This window comes from Manacus candei, unplaced genomic scaffold, assembly GCF_025592945.1.
Source record: "Manacus candei isolate 608988 ecotype Guabito, Panama unplaced genomic scaffold, ASM2559294v1 h1tg000025l, whole genome shotgun sequence".
Classification (NCBI taxonomy): domain Eukaryota; kingdom Metazoa; phylum Chordata; class Aves; order Passeriformes; family Pipridae; genus Manacus; species Manacus candei.
The window spans coordinates 4,800,997-4,819,884 of NW_026138073.1; the positions used below are offsets into that span (position 1 = coordinate 4,800,997).

Consider the following 18,888-nt stretch of genomic DNA (forward strand, 5'->3'; position numbering starts at 1 on the left):
TATATGAGGTTGGGTTTTTTAAGTCTAGGTGGTTTTTTTCTGTCTGGGTTTTGTTTTTAACTTGAAGTTTGTGAAAGTCACAGCATGACCCTTGCTGGCTAAAAGGATTCTTCTCAAAACCAGTTGGCACCAGAGCAACGAACTTCAGCTTCCTCCAATGCCCTGCCAGTGCCTTTTGGTGCTGAACTGCAACCATCTCCAGACAGGGAGTGGGAATTCAGCCTCAGTAGTCTGTTCAGCCCCAGCAGTCTGTTGAGCCCTTTGTCTTTCTACTGAGAAAGTGAAAACACTGGTCACAGTTCCAGTGCCAACTGCAGTTAGTGTTTCAAATTAACTAAAGTTCATTATTTTACACTTTAGGTAGGAGTTACAACAAACTGTTCACCAGCAGTCCAAGCAATAGTATACAAGCCCCTCTAGGATCCCTTGGAAGAGCTCCTGATGAGTTCACCAATGTTTGCACATTAACCTCTGGGTGAAAAGCCAGCCAGAGGGATGTGAGAACTCCACCGAGCCCTCCAGAGCATGACACAAAATGATGCAAGTGTGGGAGCTAGGAGAGAAAAGGTTTTGTGAGCCCAGAAAAAATAATAAAATGTTTAAATCCTTAATTGTTTTTCTTGAAGATTTATCCACAATCGAGCTCTCCTTAAGCCTGTGAGTTTGCAGAGCATTGTCAATAAATTAGATCATGCACACAAGGCAAGGATTTCAAGCCAAAAAGCTCTAGCCCTGAGTCGCTTAACAGCAACATTCCCCCGAAAAAATTACTCGAGATGAAACATGAGATACGTATTAATTATCAATGGTCTAATAGAAAATTTAATGAAGACAAGTATCTTCTTGCACTTTATCCACGATAACGATGATAGTACGTCAGCGAGGCGCATACCTTAGAACATGGCAGTGAATGTCAAGTCTGAAGCCATTACAGCAATTCACCACAATAATGGCCAGCCAATGCATGGGCTCGTAGCACTTAATCAAAGTAATGACATCCATCCACAATTATTTATGTTATGGTAACAAAGAGCTGCCAAATGCAAAACAAATGACACGAGGATTTGCAAGTGAATTTCTTCCCGTAAATTCTCCTTAGGTTATGCTTTAGGGCCCTCAGGATGGAAGTCTGTGTATATCCAGAGTGATATCAAAACAGTGGGGTTGTTGTGCCACATTTTATTGCCTATAAGCAATGAACCCAACGCTATCACCAAAATGAGGTCTTCAGCCAACACAACTGTATCAATATCATTTGAGCCAGCCTTGATTTACACCCAAGAGTTGTCCTCAGAATTTTACAGGAGGAAAAATATTATATGGGAGACAACCTTCGCTTACATCTGCCTATCAAGGAAAACAAAGACCCAGTTGTATTAACACTTAAACATGCGTTTAACTTAAAGTATATGAGCAGTCCCCACTTACCTCAATGGGCTTTGGATTACAGCCATTATAATTACCACCATGATTCTCTATTAAGAGCAGTACGGCTCTTTCAGGGGCATTTATGTGGGTGTTTGTATAAAAACACTGTCAAAAACTAAAGAACACCAGTAAATATAAAATGGCAATGTTCAGGTTCAAATGTAATGAACTAATTTATTTTTTTTAACACTACATCCAACTGTTTTTCACCACGCACAGATGTCACTGGAACAACTTGAATACAAAAAAAATTGCCTAAGAACAATAAACTACACAGACCAGCTAATATTGATTGCTTTAAAAATGCCCCCTGTTAAACTAAATAATAGCCAAATCTCACTGCAGTAAATGTGCCTTTATATCATTAAATACTAATTTAACAGAAATGTGACTGCATAGTGAAAAACATGAAAATGTTGGAACTGAAAGATTGCCTTTTTTTTCCTCTGCATTATACAAGTCTCCAAATTAACACCCAAAAGAAGAAAACAATAATTTCATATTAGCTGGCTACTTAGTCACATAAGCCAAAGCTGGGACTAAGCTAAACTCTAATACGCACTTTCCAAAGTGACCTGTGTGTCTCTGAGAGGGGAGGCTGGAGGATGCCCCTCACCACAGGCTCTGTCCGCCCTCGATGACCAGATTGTGGCCCGTCATGTAGTCAGAGGCTTCAGAGGCGAGGTAGACGACGGCAGCCTGCAGGTCGGTGGTCTGAGCCAGCCTCCCGGCGGGAATGTCGCCCATCCAGCGCTGCATCAGCGGCCGCAGCTCCTTGGAGTGGATGAGTGGAGTGTCCACGATGCCCCTGCAAGGAGCACACACACCAAGAGTTTAGAAAGAAGGAAAGGCAGCACTTATAGGTGTTTGAGATGTTAATTCAGAAGGCAAAACCGTGGAATAACACAAAGGAGATGAGATGAGCACATCAGACCTGATCTGCCTCTGCTCAAAGTCATGATGCAAACTTTCCTATCGTTGCCTTTCACTGCTGACCAGCAGCTTAAAGGTTTCCTCTAAAGTAAGTGCACAGGTACTATCTGCTTAGCTAATAGCAGAAGCCCCTTACTTTAAGGTCACCAGTTTAATTTTTTTTTCTAGAAAACAAGCATGGCATTAGAACGGAAAGCATCTTGAGTCAGGTCTGTCACGGCTCTTGGGAACTGTCGTCCCTCTACCAATTTCTCTTCTCATCTCATCACTCCGCAGCATAATGTCACACAGCGTTTGTGTACAGCCCAGAAACTGAAAACAGACCAACTTCTCATATGTCAAAAAATGAGGGAAACAAAAGCCAGCACCCTTCCGGGCACCAGACCCTCTCCACACAAAGAAGGAGAGGCAGGGATAAGCACAGCACAACCAGTGTGATTCCCCCTTAAACCAACACCCCAACAAATCACACTGATTTACCTGTTTTGCCTGGTTTACATCAATGAGTGACTCCACCACATATTAAAACTCTGCTAAGTTCATTTTTTTTCAGGTGCCCTAAAAATGAGTGATGCTGCAGGAAGCACAATGCAGGGTAAACATTTGGCTGGCTTTTCTGACTTTAACTGCGACTGATTTGTCATACTCCTCCTTAACAACATATTTGTATTTTGCGAAATGTATAATTTTTTCAGCCCCTGAACAAATATATTTACATAACTGTGTCTAACGAGAAATTACATTTAACTTCTCAGAAATGACAATAACTAAAACCTGAACTGCCAATTCCACTTCATTAGTGTGGTAGAAATGCATTCCAAATGTTAATAAAAATTCCAACATGCTGATAAATTAGCGCTTCTAAGGAGCATGTGACACCTTGGTTAACATATTCAACCTCAATTATATTTCTCTTCAGCACCCTGTTATCTGGAACCTTTGCTGGCAATCAGAGGTGCTGTTTTTCAGCGGCCAATTTTCTAGATAATGTAGCTTATCAACACTGTGGGTAAACTTGCCAATGAAATCAGGCTGCACTGAACCACACACACGCTAATTGCATCTCTTTTTTATGCATATTTACAGACTGTCACTTCAAAGAAATCAGTGGCCCATTGAGGCAGCCAGTTAGCTGGAAGAATTGCCTCTTGCAAATGAAAATTAGCAAACAAGCTAGTGATAAATATGAAATGAACAAAGTATAAAAATACTCGTTTTGTTCTGAAACTTCATTGGCATCCCAATTTAGACTTCCAAGGAAATAATTTTTTGAGTCAGACTGGATTCTGGGTATGAGATCTACCTTTTGTTTTAAATGAAGGCTGAAATCTTCTATTTACTCTGTTACGAAGTGGAACTAATTCAGATTTTCCCCCAAACATTTCTGTTTGCACTAATCAGGCAGGATTTAAATATCAGCTTCATTTTTTTTTGTAATTGTCAATAAAGAGCAGAACAGTTCAGAAACAGTGAGCAATGCAGCTTGTTTAAGTTCTGGCAATGTAACAAAACCAAGCACATTCCAGTATAGAACTGCGGACTTATTTCCTTCAAGCACAGCCTCCTGCTCTCCCTCCTTGCTTTTCCAAACTCCTCGAGAACTGGTTTTCTTCAGAGAGAAACGTGCTTTGAGCAGCAGACATGAAATATATTGGACTCCTTTTCCATACGTGCCTCTCACTGTGCTTGCAAAACCATCCCCATCATCATCGTTCTGGCTTTACAGTATCAGAGACCAGAATAAGATCCATATGATTTTGTGGGGTTTTTTTTCCATTTACAGATATATTTTAACCCCAAGGGAATGCAGATTAGGGAGTAAGACACACAGTCCTCCAGCACAACAGATTTTGCTGAAAAGAGGACATTTTTCAATCTGTTCAGAAAAATGATCTTTGATCTGATCGCTGCAGCCTGTGAATTGCTGCATTGTGGCTGTCGCTGGACCTTTCTTTATGTTCACTTCAAGAAGCAAAAATTTAGATGTGTAACCAAACTTCATTACAAATTTTTATTATAGAAATGAGAAAAAAATATAGCGCAAAACTTAAAAGTTGCAAACACACATACTGATGGCACTATAAATATTAGGCATGTCATTGATACTACACATCTTCTGGGAAAGCTTTGGTGCCAAGTTGGGCAATTTAATGTTGTCGAACCCTTTTAGGCAGATTTTAGTTGGCTTCTAACCAGTTCCAGCAAAGACAACTGCCAATGCATTAATTCCCTACCTCATCTCGTATGCAGTGCTGAGCCTATCAGTACTTTCTGTTGCACGTCAATGTAATATCAAACTGCTGGTTCCTTAACATTAGATATGAGCATCAATATTTCATTATTGATACACAGGACAATTTGAGACATTAGGAAAAAAAAAAAGACCGCCAAAAAAAAAAACAATTGCCTAAAACATTTCCACTTCGAGAGACACATTAGGAAAAATATCACTTACCAGATACTTAACTGGAATTGTTACGTGCACTCAATCCCCAAATGAGAGCAAAAAAAGATTCCATCTGTGTGTAACTTGATTTCTTTCAGATGAGTTATTAATTTGAATGAGTTAAGTACACTCCACTTAATCAGGAAGTGTTTAATCACAAGATCCACTTAATTGGGACATCTCCCAAGGAATTAAGATTTAAGTCCAAAGATACTTACCAGCAACGACTGCTGCTTAATGGGGATAGTAATGCTGCTTAATTGGGATGCCTTCAGGTGATGCTGGGGTGCTCCTTCTCCTGCCAGTTCTGCCTCTCTGTCCCCCCTGATGGTGTGTACCCAAAACCTGTGGTGATCCTGCCCTACCTGCTCTCTGACTGCTCATACCCACCACGCTTCAAGCCTGCTACAGCACCACGCAGCTGTCTTCATGCTGCCCCAGAGGAGCAGGGCAGGACACAGGGCACACAAACCCTCTTTGTCCATGGCACCTCCAACCCAAATCCCTGCAGCCCATCAGTGGGAAACATGGCTCATCCCTCAGGTCTGCTGAGTTTCACTGGGTCTCCAACAAGCTGGCCTGGCTGCAAGTTGACCTCAAGATCAACTTCCAGCTGCCCATCTGGAAGGTCATCACATTATGGCATTTTATGTCTTGCAAATCAAGAAAGAAGCAGCAATTACCCACAAAAAATAGACACTGATTCAGTGTAATGGCTGAAAAATGAAGTGTTCCAATGCTGCACGTGCCAAAAACCAGAAACCCTCCAAAGTCCCCTCCTCCATCACACTCAACACACTTCACATGTGCTGGGAGACTAAAACACGTGGGGGCAGATGAGCAACAGCCACCAGTCAGTGCTCTGTAAAGGTCCCTATTCACAGCCATGTTCCCTCTGCAGCCTGACCCTCACACCCCTTCCAGAAAGACTCCAGCACCTTATTAATTTTGTTGGCATCAGCTGTTTAACAGGTTACAGGCAATGCCACTGGATGGGCAGAAGGACTGAACACAGTTTCCACGATAGCAACAGGATAAGTCAGCCAAAACATCCAGGGAGTCTCAGCCACCTTCTCCCCAGGCTTGCTTGGCTGGCAAGAGAAGCCTAAATCTTCAGTTTTATAAATGCAATAAATCATCCTAAGAACTCTGCCATAACATTTTATGCATTGCTAACTTTTATGCATTGCTCTGCATAAGTTTTATGCACTCATTAAGAAATTAAGTTGATAAAAAGTGACCAGATAGGAAGAGGGGGAAAAGGTCAGAAGGTTTGCATGGTGAAATAATGTCTAAGGCCAGGCTGGAGCATTTGGACCTTCAGACAGAGACACGCTCAGAGTGCCTTGAAGCATTAATGCAACCGTGAGTGGGAGGGACAAAGTACTTAAGGACACAGATATTCTACTTGTCCAGAGATGATCTTGGGGTACTATCACGCCCTATATCTACATCTGTGCTCTTCAAACTCCTCAAAATCCTCTCCCATTATAAGATGACTATGTGCTAGGTTGGGTATCCATGTTCAGCAAGACTTGTGCTTTGGAAGATGTTTCAACTAGAATAGCATTGACACGTGCTGTTGTACTGTGGCTCCTGCCCAGAGTTGGGTACTCAGATCAAGTAGGTTGAAGATGTCCCTGTGCCTTGGTGAGTCACGTTAAGAGACAATGACACTGGTAGGGTCCACAGTTCTGGGAATGGGTCCAAATCTGCACTGAAATGCAGTTTCACATCTCACATGGGCAGAAAGGTAAACATGAGTAGTTATTCACTCTGAAGTATATGTGGCTCTTGCTTATGGCAATGAGGTATCTGAGTTCTATGAACCACTACAGGTTCCTTCCTCTGAACGCTGCTCAGAGCTCCCCGGGACAGCCCCGTCATGAAGGGCTCAGCCAGAGCTTTGAATTACCAGGAGGAAAACTGTCCAGCTCTGGGGTGGATCAATCCAGGTTCCCAGCTGCGTTAGGGGAAACTGTTCTGTCCAGAACAGGGGACCTCAGAGTCAGCAAAACATTTGTCCTCTGTGTGCCCTTCCTGGCTATTCCTCCACAAAGAAACATCCCTTCCTGGAGTAGGATTTTGAGCTCAGATCTAGAGTTTAAGACAGGTAGGGATGATCAATATGCAACCCTGTTTTGGCTTGAAAAGTAGAAACATGACTATTTTTCCTCCGTGCTCTCACAACTGCCTCCAGAGACATAACTTTTTCAAGTATGACTGTATGCTCCCAAATTGTACAAAATAAGGCATTTTGATATTCCGTGTCTATATTTTTAATTTATGTAAGCCCCCTCAAAATGGGTAATTCCTCCTCTAAGAGCCTTCTCATCTGTAATTGCTGTGAATGTGTCTCTACTATCCCACTTCTGTTGGTACAGATTACCTGTGTGTTTTCAGACACAATTTCTGCCAGGTCCTGCTGAGCTTCCCTAATCCCTTCATCTCCCCCGGCTCCCGAAAGCCGGTGTAAATTCACTAGCACTAGTTGTGGGAACACTATAACAGTGCTGCTAGGACTGGCATGGGGAAAATCCCATTAGGAAGTAAGATGCTGTTGAAAGAATCTGTGGATCACATGGAGTGATGGCTGGAGTCACTGGTATAATTAGTAATAAATAATCATAAGGAAGACAGCTAGCACAAGCTAGGGGAGAGCAGACCGGCAGTAAAAACAGAGGCACTTGCCACTGAGCTCTGTGCTTTTATTTTTTTTTTACTCCACTTTGTGGATTAAAATATGTAATTTGTTTTCCCTAATTTGATGTACATTATTATCTTCATTATTACAATTTAACTCCTGGGTTAAAATCCTGCCCTTCCTACTTACTCTGATTGACTTCAATGGTCTACGGAATTTGACCGCTTCCAATTAACGCTACCCACTTGGGTTTCTGCTCAGCACTATCATGCACTGTTAATTGTTTAATAAAATGACTGGGTTGGGTATGTGTGCGAGAAACAGAAAGACACAAAGTATGTCTAGTAAGAAAACTTTCCTTTGTGAATAAATACCATAAAACACAGAGCTTGAAGTCTCTAAAAATAAGGAAAGTTTAATTTGTAATAAACATATACATATATACAAAACTAGAGTTGGCCTCCTGTGACTGTCAGAGTTGAACAGTAGCTCAATTACAGCAATATAATGTAGCTTTTAAAGCACCTATATATTTGCCTCAAGTGAAAAGGGGAAAGAAGTATTGTCTATTAAGTGTCAAAAACCTTTTCTTTAACCACAGAAGGCTTGGACAGACTAAGGAAATATTTCATCTAGAAGAGAAATGCTAAAAACTACCCTTCACATTATTGGAAAACCTATTATCAAATGCTAAAACCTCTCCTTAAATCCCTGAGTATACACAGCAACAGAGCAGGCTTGGCTCTAAGTATTTAAACCTTTGTTAAGGAAAAGACAACATAAAAAGGGATGCAATCCACCTGCTAATTAGAAACTTTATTTGCTGAGATAGTGTTCATATGAGCTTTGTGGAACATTTCATTCCCTTTGTAGTTCCAGAATGAGGCTGTGTTTTACTTACGGGGAAATGCAGTTGACTTTTACTCCTCTGTCAACCCACTCGGTTCCCAACGTCTGTGTTAATTTTACGACCCCGGCTTTGGAGACGTTGTACGCCAACTGCTTCTGCGGGTGCGGGACTGCGAGGGGTTCAGAAAGAGAAAATTATTTATTCCTCCCAAATTAAGACAGCTCAGGCGCTACACAGACAATTGCCTGCATTGAGATGAACTATTTGACGTTTTTCCCCGATGGTAGGTAGGGAAGAGCAAGAATTCAGCCACTCACAACGCAAAACTCTAACTATGTATTTTGCCATCTAAAATTTGTGCCTCAGCAGCTGGTCTACTGAAAAACAAAATGGCAAAAATAGAAATAAAGAAAGAAATATAAAAGGCCCCAGTTTTGGGCAAAGCCAAACCCAATGTATTAAACATAGATATGCAATACTTGGCTGTTCCCAAGAAAGATCAATAATCATACACATTCATATATTACACACATATATATGTTTATATACTTGTGCACTGTAATACTAATATAGTATCATATAATGATAATACATTATATGATTAATACTATATGTTCTGTCTGTTATAATATATAAATATTATTTATATATAGTACATTATGTGGTATGATATAATGTAATGCAACATAATTAATTGTTTGATATGACATTATATGATATAATACGATATAAGTGCATAATAGATTTTATATAACATATTATATATAGCCTCTTGGAACAAATTATTCTCCCTAATTTTTAAATTATCCATAGTCTGAAGCAAATACATCACATTATCTAACTGGTGTTTGTGTGGATGTGATCACAGGTGCATCCCAAAAATTCAGAACACCCACCACTTTCAAAATCTGAAGCTTTTGAAAATGTTTCAGAGGTGTCACATGTCAGTCAGAGACAGAAAATGATCGGCTTGCTAATTACAATGTTCAAGGTTGCTAGTGCTGTGTGCTTGCTGGCTCTGCCCCTCACCAGCTCCGTGAAAGCTACTTAAGGATAAATCCCCAGTGGGTGTAAAGTGCTTTAAACCCATGGGAGTCAAAACCAAGTCAGCCCAGCTGTTGGGATTTACACTCACAAAGTGTCTCTCCTTGGAGTTTTTTGGCTGCCATTAGGACTTCATTAAACAAATCCAGTGCAAAGCACAAATCCATAATTAGCTCCATATCAGTGCTAAGTGTCACTGAGTTGCTGACTCTCACGGAGGGAGAGTGGGGAAAATCAGGGCTAAAAATCAGTAGTCACAAAGACAGGCAATTCCAGCCTGTGGGGTTGGATAACACTGAAGCCTGGAAGAAAGGTAATCACTGGGATTGTGTAAGGTTCTTCAGGCAAACCCCAGCTCACAGCATAAAAGCACACAAACAGCACTGGTAGATGGCATTAAATTGGTCTTAATAAATTAAGTTGATGCATCAGCTCTAGATCACTCCCACCTATGGCATCCCAACACACCCACTACTGCTTTTATTGACTAAAACTATTGGGTTTGCATATGTCAGTGTAAAGGGTGGAAAGAAGATGATAACTGAGTTATGTGAATTCTGAAAGAGCATAAAGCTCTGCTGCAAATTACTGAGCATGTGAACAAGGGCCTTTGCCTTGAACACAGATGTTTGTGAATAGATTTAAAGCACACGTGATGGGAGCAATAATTAGTATTTCATTTTTTCTGCATGTGCTGAAGGTTTGCTCAGAATTCAGAGGCCTTTTCCTTGCTACAAAGAGCATTACACACCATGGCCCTCCTCTGCCAGCATTTATTCTGTGTTCCTTTTTTGTTCAATATGAAATACTTTGCATTTTGACCAGCAGAACTGCTTTGCCCTCTGTGTGTGCCTGTTGCCCCCCGACACAGCACGATGTGGGGGCTCTCAAAAAGATGTGGAATGTGATTTCTTGATTAATTGCCATGCTCCAGCTCCAAGTTACATACAACTTCGGTAGTTAGCCTTGTAACCTCCCAAAAGCAGTTCTTTGCTGTACTTTCCAAACATGTCTCTCTGTGATAAATCATTTGGTGTTTGCTAAGAGGATGGGAGTTCTGGCACCAGCTCTGCATGTGGGTGAGAACAAGTTGCTGCAAGCTATGAGAACCAGCTTCTGATATGGGGTGAGTGCCGACACAGGATTTTCAAGAGTCCTTCCTTGTAAAGGCTTTTGTCTTTGTAAGAATATCTAAGCAAGGTAACTCCCCCTTCTGAGACACTTGGCCCCTCTCTATTAGAAAAGCTGAAGAAGAAGCCAACAGGTGCTGCAAGGCTCTGGCACTGGATGGGCTTTCTGCAGCTCAGCGCCCTGCACCACCTCCTCTCCCCTTACCTACAGGTCTCTTACAGACAGAAGAGCAAATCTGCAACCCTTCAAACTCATACAAAACAGGGCTAGAGCCTGTGAATGAAGCTATGCCTCCAGCAGCATCACCAAAAAAAATCTGAATTATTAAGGCTTCTGGGAAGTGAGGACACTCACTCCTGTTCAAGACAGATGATAGGAGGACCCAGGTATAATTCTGCCAACATCAGCTGCATTATGTTTTAAACACCTGTGTCCTGGTTTGGGCTGAAATAGAGTTAATCTTCTTCCCAGTGGCTGCTACAGATTTTTGGATTTAGGGTGGGAATGATGTTGATAATACACTGATGGTTTGGTTGTTGCTCTAAATCAAGGCCTTTTCAGTTCTTGTGCTGCCCTGCCAGCGAGGAGGCTGGGGGCTGGTACAAGAAGCTAGGAGGGGACACAGCCAGGATGACTGACTCCAACTGGCCAGAGGGATATTCCAGATCATATGGCATCATGCTGAACAATAAAATTAAGGGGAGTTGGCTGGGGAGACTGACTGGGCATTGGTCAGTGGCTAGTGAGAAACTGCATTGTGCATCACCTGTTTTGTGTATTCTTTTATCCTTATTATTATTTTCCTTTCTTTTTCTGTCCTAATAGACCATCTTTATCTCAACCCACAGGTTTTAACACTTTTCCCAGATTATCTCCCCCATCCCAGTGGGGAGCAAGCAAAGGGTTGTGGGGTGTAAACCACAACAACCTGATGCTCTGGTTTTACAACCTTGTTCAGTGCCTCAGGCTTCCAGGCTGACCTTGAAGCAGCCACATAATGCTAATGAGAGGTGCACACAGACAGAGCAGAGCAGACCACTTACCACCAAAGATATTCACTGTAAAAATCACAGCTCTGAGTTACACCTGTGTGAACCGCCGAGCCGCAGCAGCCTCGCTGCCACTGCTGGAGCTTATGCCTGGAATAATTCCAGTGAAATACCAGAATCAAAATGCACATATGCAAAATGTATGCGTCTTATCTTCAATTAATTAAAACTGATTCTGAGCAGTGAATCTGGAAAAATCACAAACAAAAACCTCCCTATCCTGCTAAGCGTCTCCTCATTTTCCTGTATCTCTGAGGAAGGACTCAACCTACAACAACAACAAAAAAAATATCCCCTAACTATTTCTAGAAACATTTCATACTATGCCAGTTGGCCAACATACTTAAATAACCAACCAACCAACATATTTATTTAACATTCAGCAGATGGACATGATATGAACATCGTGGTTTTCAGTTGTAGTTTCATAACTACTAGATTTTTTCAATGCCAAGATTCAAACAGGTTCAGAAGGTAAACACATCTCTTTATCTCTTAACTTTTGGCCTAGCACACATTGACTTTTACTGACATTTAAATGCATCTTGGGATGACCCTTCCAGGCTGCTCTCAGGGCTGCTTTCCAACATTCATTCCTGTTCCAGACCAGTACTCCCTCAAATGTGATCTCCAGGTGAATCTCTGGGCTTGGCTCACCAGCCAAGGAGGTGCAGCCCCGAAGTGGGGCTGGGATGGATGCAGTGGTGGAATGGCATCACCTCCCAGCTCAGCAGAGCTGTGCCAAGGCCCGACAGAAAAGTTGGAAAAAGCCTCTCCTTAAGCAGTGCAGACCATTGCTGGGCTGCAGTGAGACTGGGAGCAGTGTGCCAAACCAACAGATCCTCAGTTTTTGCCAATTCCCAAAGCTGCCTAACTTTCTCCAGAGTGGAATACCTCCCAGGAAATTTTGCTTGGTGATAGTGATGTGGATGGTGACAGCCAAGCACAGACCAGAGCCTGACTGCAGAGTGCAGAGCAGGAAAGCCTGGTGTATTTGAAATTTAAAGCCCTACATTCTTTTCAAAACTACCTTTCTTTGTGAGATTTTGTAACTTTACAAAGCTGGGGCAGAGGGATGGTGCCTGTGTTTAAGCAAAAGTAAAACAGCTGGTAAAGACACTTGAAAAAATATTAACAACAACATTGTAAATGGATTTTTGAAGAAACATTTAAAGTTACTGTGCAATAAACTGAGCAGAATGTCATAGAATGTCAAACTGGGCACAGTAAAAATAAACGTTATTCCAAAGGAAAATATAAAGACTGCATACTTATGTAACATTCAGCAGATGGACATGATATTAATACAGGGGTTTTCAGTTGTAGTTTTATAGCTACTAGATTTTCTTGCCTAACTTGGCAACCCAAGATACCATTTGATTTTTGGATTTGGACAATACTGCAACAGATGTCCAGACCAATAAAATAAATTCCTAAAGGGCTATGCTTAATTCGTGTAATTGATCAATTTTTGTTACATGGGCTTCAGCTCACCAGCATGTAACTGCCTTCCAGATTAGCTCAGCAGTAGGGATTTCATTCCATATGTTACAATGGTTTATTGGTGCTTTTGATGACACTGCTGATTCAGCAGCGCTGGTGCAGGCACCTGTTGGTAAGAGCAAGTTATAAAACTCGTGGGTACTGGGGTAAAAACTGACACTAAATCTTTTGGGTGGCTTTTAAACACCTCGGGGGCTCAGTTTCCCACACGCCAAGGAGTTTGCCTGGAACAATGGGGAGGATTACCAGCACCTTTCCCATGCCATCCATGCAGTGCAGTCACAGAAGGTGACTCCACCTCTTCTATAAAAAGTAATAAGTGCTCTAAAACATTGAGGACAGATAAATGTTGAAAAATGATATCAATAAAAATTTTGTAGTACATTTCCTCTAATACGAAATGTCAGTGATTTACTCCTTCCCAATACAGGTTTAATTGATTCAAATAGCATCGGTAGTAATTAAAATATGGATTCTGAAGCACAACTGTTAGCTCTCATCACTCACCTATTAAACTTGCCATAGATGCTGTGTTAATTATCTTCCCATATCCTTGATTCAGCATAATGCGGCCTGCAGCCTGTGACAGAAATTAAAGGAAAGACCAGTGACCCTTTCTGTGATTGTGCTAATAATGACATGATAATAAATTAGTCTTCACTTTTCAGAAGAGTTGATGTGCTAACACATTTTTTTTAAGCACTTGATCTAAAAACTTAGTATAAAAATGGCTGATACAGGAAAAAATGCCTTTGCCATTTCACACCTCTTCACTCTTGGCAATATTTTTTCAAAATAATCACTAATTTCGGGACTGCCCCCACAAAGCTTTTTGGTTTTCAGGATGTGTCAAATAATGACTCTTCAAAAAATTTTGGCCATTCTCAAATGCCTGGGTTTGGGCAGCCAGTAAGTACCAGCTGCTTTTGGAAATATTGACCAAAATCTGTAATCGAAATCTGCAAGTCTTTCCTTAACTCCAGCCAAACTGGGACCAATTTTATTAGGATAATTAGTAATAAAGTGTTATTAAGTCTTGATCAAGTAAGCACTTAAAAAATTATTACCCATTTGCAAAACCAAACAGCGCAGCATTTCACACTTACTTGACAGCACAAAAATAATCCTCGCAAATTAACATTAAAGGTTTTGTCCCACTCCTCTAGGGAAGTCTCTTCACTTGCAGAGTTCAGATTGATTCCCGCGTTGTTGCACGCGATGTGAACCGTGCCCCAGCGAGCCACGATTGCATCCACCATCCTTTGCACATCCTCAGGCTTGCTTACATCCACTGCCAGGGCAAGGCTTTTAATCCCTGTGTTAACATCAGAGCAATGGAGTCAGTACAGGAATTCTCAGGGTAAGAAAAAAAAAATCTATTTTGTGACTATTTATCAATGCATATATAGAGATATTTTATAGAGAGATGTATTTTTTATATACAAACGTATTGTATACATATTCCACCTTCATTCACTGCTACACGAATTGTAGCAAAGCGTGAGTTTGTTACTGCAATACTGTTATTATAAAGTTGCTGACTGGTGCGAGGTTTGCCTGTTGGAGACCAACCTAAAGCCCAGGTGTGGGAGCGAAGTCTGCCACTCCAGCAGGACGAAGCTTGGAACACTGCACCATCTTCTGTCCAAACCCTCAACTGCAGCTTTCCCATCCATCAGCAGCTCTACAGATGCTTTTTTTATGCCATATCCCCCTGAGATGCTCCAGAAATCAAATTAATTTGTCCCAAAAGTGCTCTCTGGATGAACTACAGTATCCAGACAGCTGGAAGCCTCAGACAAAACCAAACCAGTTTTAGGTGGGAGAGTTAACTGGGAATACCTTCAGGTGCATAGGTATGGTAGTCACATTTCCTGGCCTTATTTATTGCAAATCACACTACCAGAATAGTGCAAACAGTCAGAAGTTAAGAGATTTACCAGATTTTAAACATGCCATAGTGATTTTTTCCTCGAAAAATCCAGCTGTTGACTTTTGCACCAGTGCTGATCCATAAATAACTTCATTTAATTTATTATAAAAATCAGCTTTATATACCCTTGTTGTTAAACAACATAAGCAGCCTGCTGAGGCACCTGATGTGAATGGGATTATACCCATCCAGAAAGCCAAACAAGGCTACACCAGTAAGGGCTGTGGTGAAATGGGTCTTAACTCAGGAGGAGGGAGGCGGTCACTGGGGTTGGACCGTGGATCAGCAACCTGCAAGCAAAGAGTGTACAGATAAGAAGTTACAGCTGTTAAAGTAAGATTTTTTATTTCTATATAAATGGAAAAATTGTTCCCCATTCGTTCCTCTTACAGATCATTCTGATAAAGCATTTAAAAGAAGGCTTAAGCCTATTCTAGGAGAAGAGAAGACTCTCCCAAAATGAAGCTTGAGACGGAGGGTTCCACGAAAGCAAGGCAAAGCAGTAATTGCCCAGTGGTGTTTGAAGAAAATGTCAGGAAAGGGACCTTTGGATGGAAAAGCTCCTCCTCACCTCCAATGCCTTCAGGAGCCTGCCAGAGTGCAGTTCCTGAGGTGATGCTGCTCTGGGGTGCTCCCCACACCAGGCCATGGGAGCTCCTGTCCCCTTCAGTGATGACACAGCCCTCTTGATTTCCATGGCAGAGAAATAATACAGCCAACTAAAAAATGAATGCATGTTCTGCCACAAAACAAGACCTCTTATTTTATCGCAGGTTTTATGCTAAATACTCTGAAAGAATAAGAACAGCCAGACAGCCCCCGTTGCTCCTCCTAATTGTTATCTAGACGTGTAACGCACAGGGAGTTGCTGCAATCTTTCTTTCTCAATTTACAGACAAAACGGGTGCAAGCGTGTTACTAATGGTAACAGAGAGACTCTTCACCTGCCCTCCAACTCTCACCCCATTTATGGCTTCATCTTATAAGATAGTTCATAAAAACAAGACAAAAGGTGCCACGCGTGAGTGTCTGGCGAAGAAGCAGTGAAGACACACTCACTTCAAACCCGAGTCCCACATTTGACCTTAATCAATTCAGCTGATGTCCCTGCACTCAGAGAGAGAGGGGAAAAAACCCACTTTCTGTCTCTCCACTGTCTCCCCAAACAACCTATTAAAAATAATAAATAAACTGTGGAAAAATAGCTTCAACTCTATAGACACAGCCAGAGGTAAGAAACAGAACATACGACTGTGTTGCTGTATGCATGACAGAGCCAGTGCCTCTCCACAGCCCTCAGTCTAGTTTTGTGATGCTTGTGGAGGCAGTTTTGTGATGAGAGGGGCAGGAGTGGAGCGCAGTTGCTCTGTGGTGGAGAGACACCAATATGCCAAATCCACCAAGGTGCCCTTCTGCAGGGGACACGTACACGTCCCCCTGCCACAGGACTCATCTCTGGTCTCTCGGTGTAAATGGAAGCAACACGTTGCATATAGACAGGAAGATCAGGAGTGACATTGCACAAGGCATTTGCATAGTTTACAGTGAAAATGCACATTTTAAAAATCCCATCAGACTAATTCTTCCCTTAGGGTAGAGGCAGCGATTCCCCCTGAAGACAGAGGTGTGTGTTGTGGAAGGTAACCCTTAGGATTTTCTGGTTATGTTTCATCATTTTTGGTTCTTCTGTCAGATTCCATTAGCAACTGTTGAAAAAGTTATTCACACAGGATCTCTAAACAAAGACCCCTGTAGCCAAGGGACATACACCCGAGCTGTCTAACAAAGCTAAAACTGAGATCACAGAGATTCTGAAGTTTAAAACTCATCATGAAATGATGGCACCATCCCAAAAGGCAGTAAAGGACTCCTTGGTATAAGAAGCAGAACAGCTCTAAGCAATTTAAGCAAAATGTTTTGAAAAAGTATCAGTATGGGAATGACTTGGGGCACTACATTTCCAACTTTGATTTAGAGATTTCTACAACCCTAGAAGGGAAAAAAAAAAAAAGTCACAGCTCCTTTGTCCTTATTATAGCGGGGAAAATATGTATTAATATTATGATTTCTTCAATTTACTCATGTGAATATTTTCAGAGTAAAGCTAGCTGAACCTTTTTGTCAAAATTTATTTCCAACAGAGCATGTTACTTCTTTGAAGTCAAAATGTTTCATGGAAATATATCGATTTCAACAAAAGTTTTAAAGGGAAAGCTTCTGAGGTCCAGGCTAGACTCTCTAGTTACCTCTGGAGAGAAAGAGATTGAAAACCTGACCTTTTCAGATCCTTTCCAAAAACGGGCATTTGGTTATAATTCCCTTTCACAAAAGCATTACAAAGTTTGGGTTTTGTTCCAACAGGGAACGACAATAAATTTGAAACCTCAAAAACCGTCATGAGATGGAATAGATGTGCCCTGACCAGCTGCACTGGTCAAGTTGATAGATAGTATTTGACCTCAAAGGATAAAGATGTGTAAAGAGTGAGAAGCGAGATTTTCTTTACTTTAGACTGCAATAATATTTGCTATGCCTCATGACCTCTCCGACTGCATTTTGGAACACCCCCCCACCTCCTCCGGGCTTGCAACCCACTGCTGAAGGAGCAGAGATGTAGGGCAGCCATTGAAGGATGGATGATCAAACTCCTACTGAAAAATGCCCTGGAGATAAGTTAAGTTAGTTTTCCAATAGGCTGTTGGCATCCAAAGTCTCATGGTTCTGTCAAGTAGCCCATTTCTATCTGAATAGCTCTGCTTGATATGCAGGATCTCACGGGGAAAAAACGTCCAAAAGGCAAGTTAACGTGTAGGGCAAAGCTACTTTGTGCCAAGGCCATATGGCTTTGGTGCATAAGGGAATGACAAGCTTCAGGAGGGGAGGGACTGGATGACTCAAGAATTTGTAATAGGAACTGAACACTTTCTATTCTAGCTCGTTATTTGAGATCAGAGCTTTAACCATTGCACTGATGCTCAGCGTAAAGTGTCTCCTGCTTACCAGAGCTGGGATCGTGCAGACAGGGACATTTTGTTTTAGAAGTTCTCTGGGGAGGCTCAGGATGATATCAAAACCAGAAATGTACCATTCCTCGCCCTTCCTCAGACTGGGTGATAAAAATGCATCTGCAGGGGCTGGTTTTGCTGGAGAATATGGTTTCTAATGGTCCAATCCCTTTTGGAAGTCAGAATGGAAACGAATACTGCTGACTTTATCCAAAATGGGAATATGAAAATTTCCTGGGTAAAGCTCTACATTTAGAGACAATGAAGAACTTTGAAGAAGGCTCAGGTATAACCTCACAAAAGAAATTATAAAATGAGTAATACTTCCTTTCTTTTATCATTAAAATTATATTTCCAGTTTTCTTTTTCCCCTTTATAATTGCAGTTTATCACAATTACAGAGGGGAATTCAATTTTATGTTACATTTTCTGTTTTTACAACAGAAGTGGTTTGTAGAGGATGCTACCTCTTCTTGGGGATTTTAGTTATTACGTCTATTAATATTTTATTCCTATATCTGACCTTGCAAGCATGTTTGAAAGAGGGTTTCAAAAATTACTTTGCTTCAATTTGAGGGTGCAATGAGAGATTCAGACTGACAACATATCTACCTTGTTTTGGTGTTTTGGCTCATGGTCCAGACATTAGGTGTGGAAGAGGTGACAGGGAAGGGGTATGTGAGTTTGTAGCCCATGTCTGTCATTCGTCCTTAGTGAAGCCTGAGGTGCTGCATGATTTACTCTGAGAAACACCATCTCCATTTGTTCAATGCTGGTTATACAGATCTCACCCGCAAGGGGTGACCCTTCTCTGTCCCTGTCAGTCATGGCTCACTGCTGTGTTTCCTTTGGGCACCCTTGGCAAGGAATTTTATTTGGGTCACTTTGCCTCTAGTTAAGTTTATATTAATAAATAACTCTT

At 41.5% G+C, this 18,888-nt stretch overlaps 1 protein-coding gene across 1 annotated transcript in view; it reads right to left on the minus strand.

Annotated features, from left to right (window-relative positions):
• Window positions 1-2,040: 2,040 nt before the first annotated feature.
• LOC127471518 (D-threitol dehydrogenase-like) overlaps window positions 2,041-18,888 on the minus strand; it is a 31,988-nt gene continuing 15,140 nt past the window's right edge. The window contains exons 6-9 of the mRNA XM_051788475.1: window positions 14,135-14,343; window positions 13,536-13,608; window positions 8,353-8,470; window positions 2,041-2,236 (exon numbers count right to left, since the gene is read on the minus strand). Of these exons, the coding sequence (XP_051644435.1) occupies window positions 2,041-2,236; window positions 8,353-8,470; window positions 13,536-13,608; window positions 14,135-14,343 (596 nt within the window). The remainder of the gene's footprint in view (window positions 2,237-8,352; window positions 8,471-13,535; window positions 13,609-14,134; window positions 14,344-18,888) is intronic.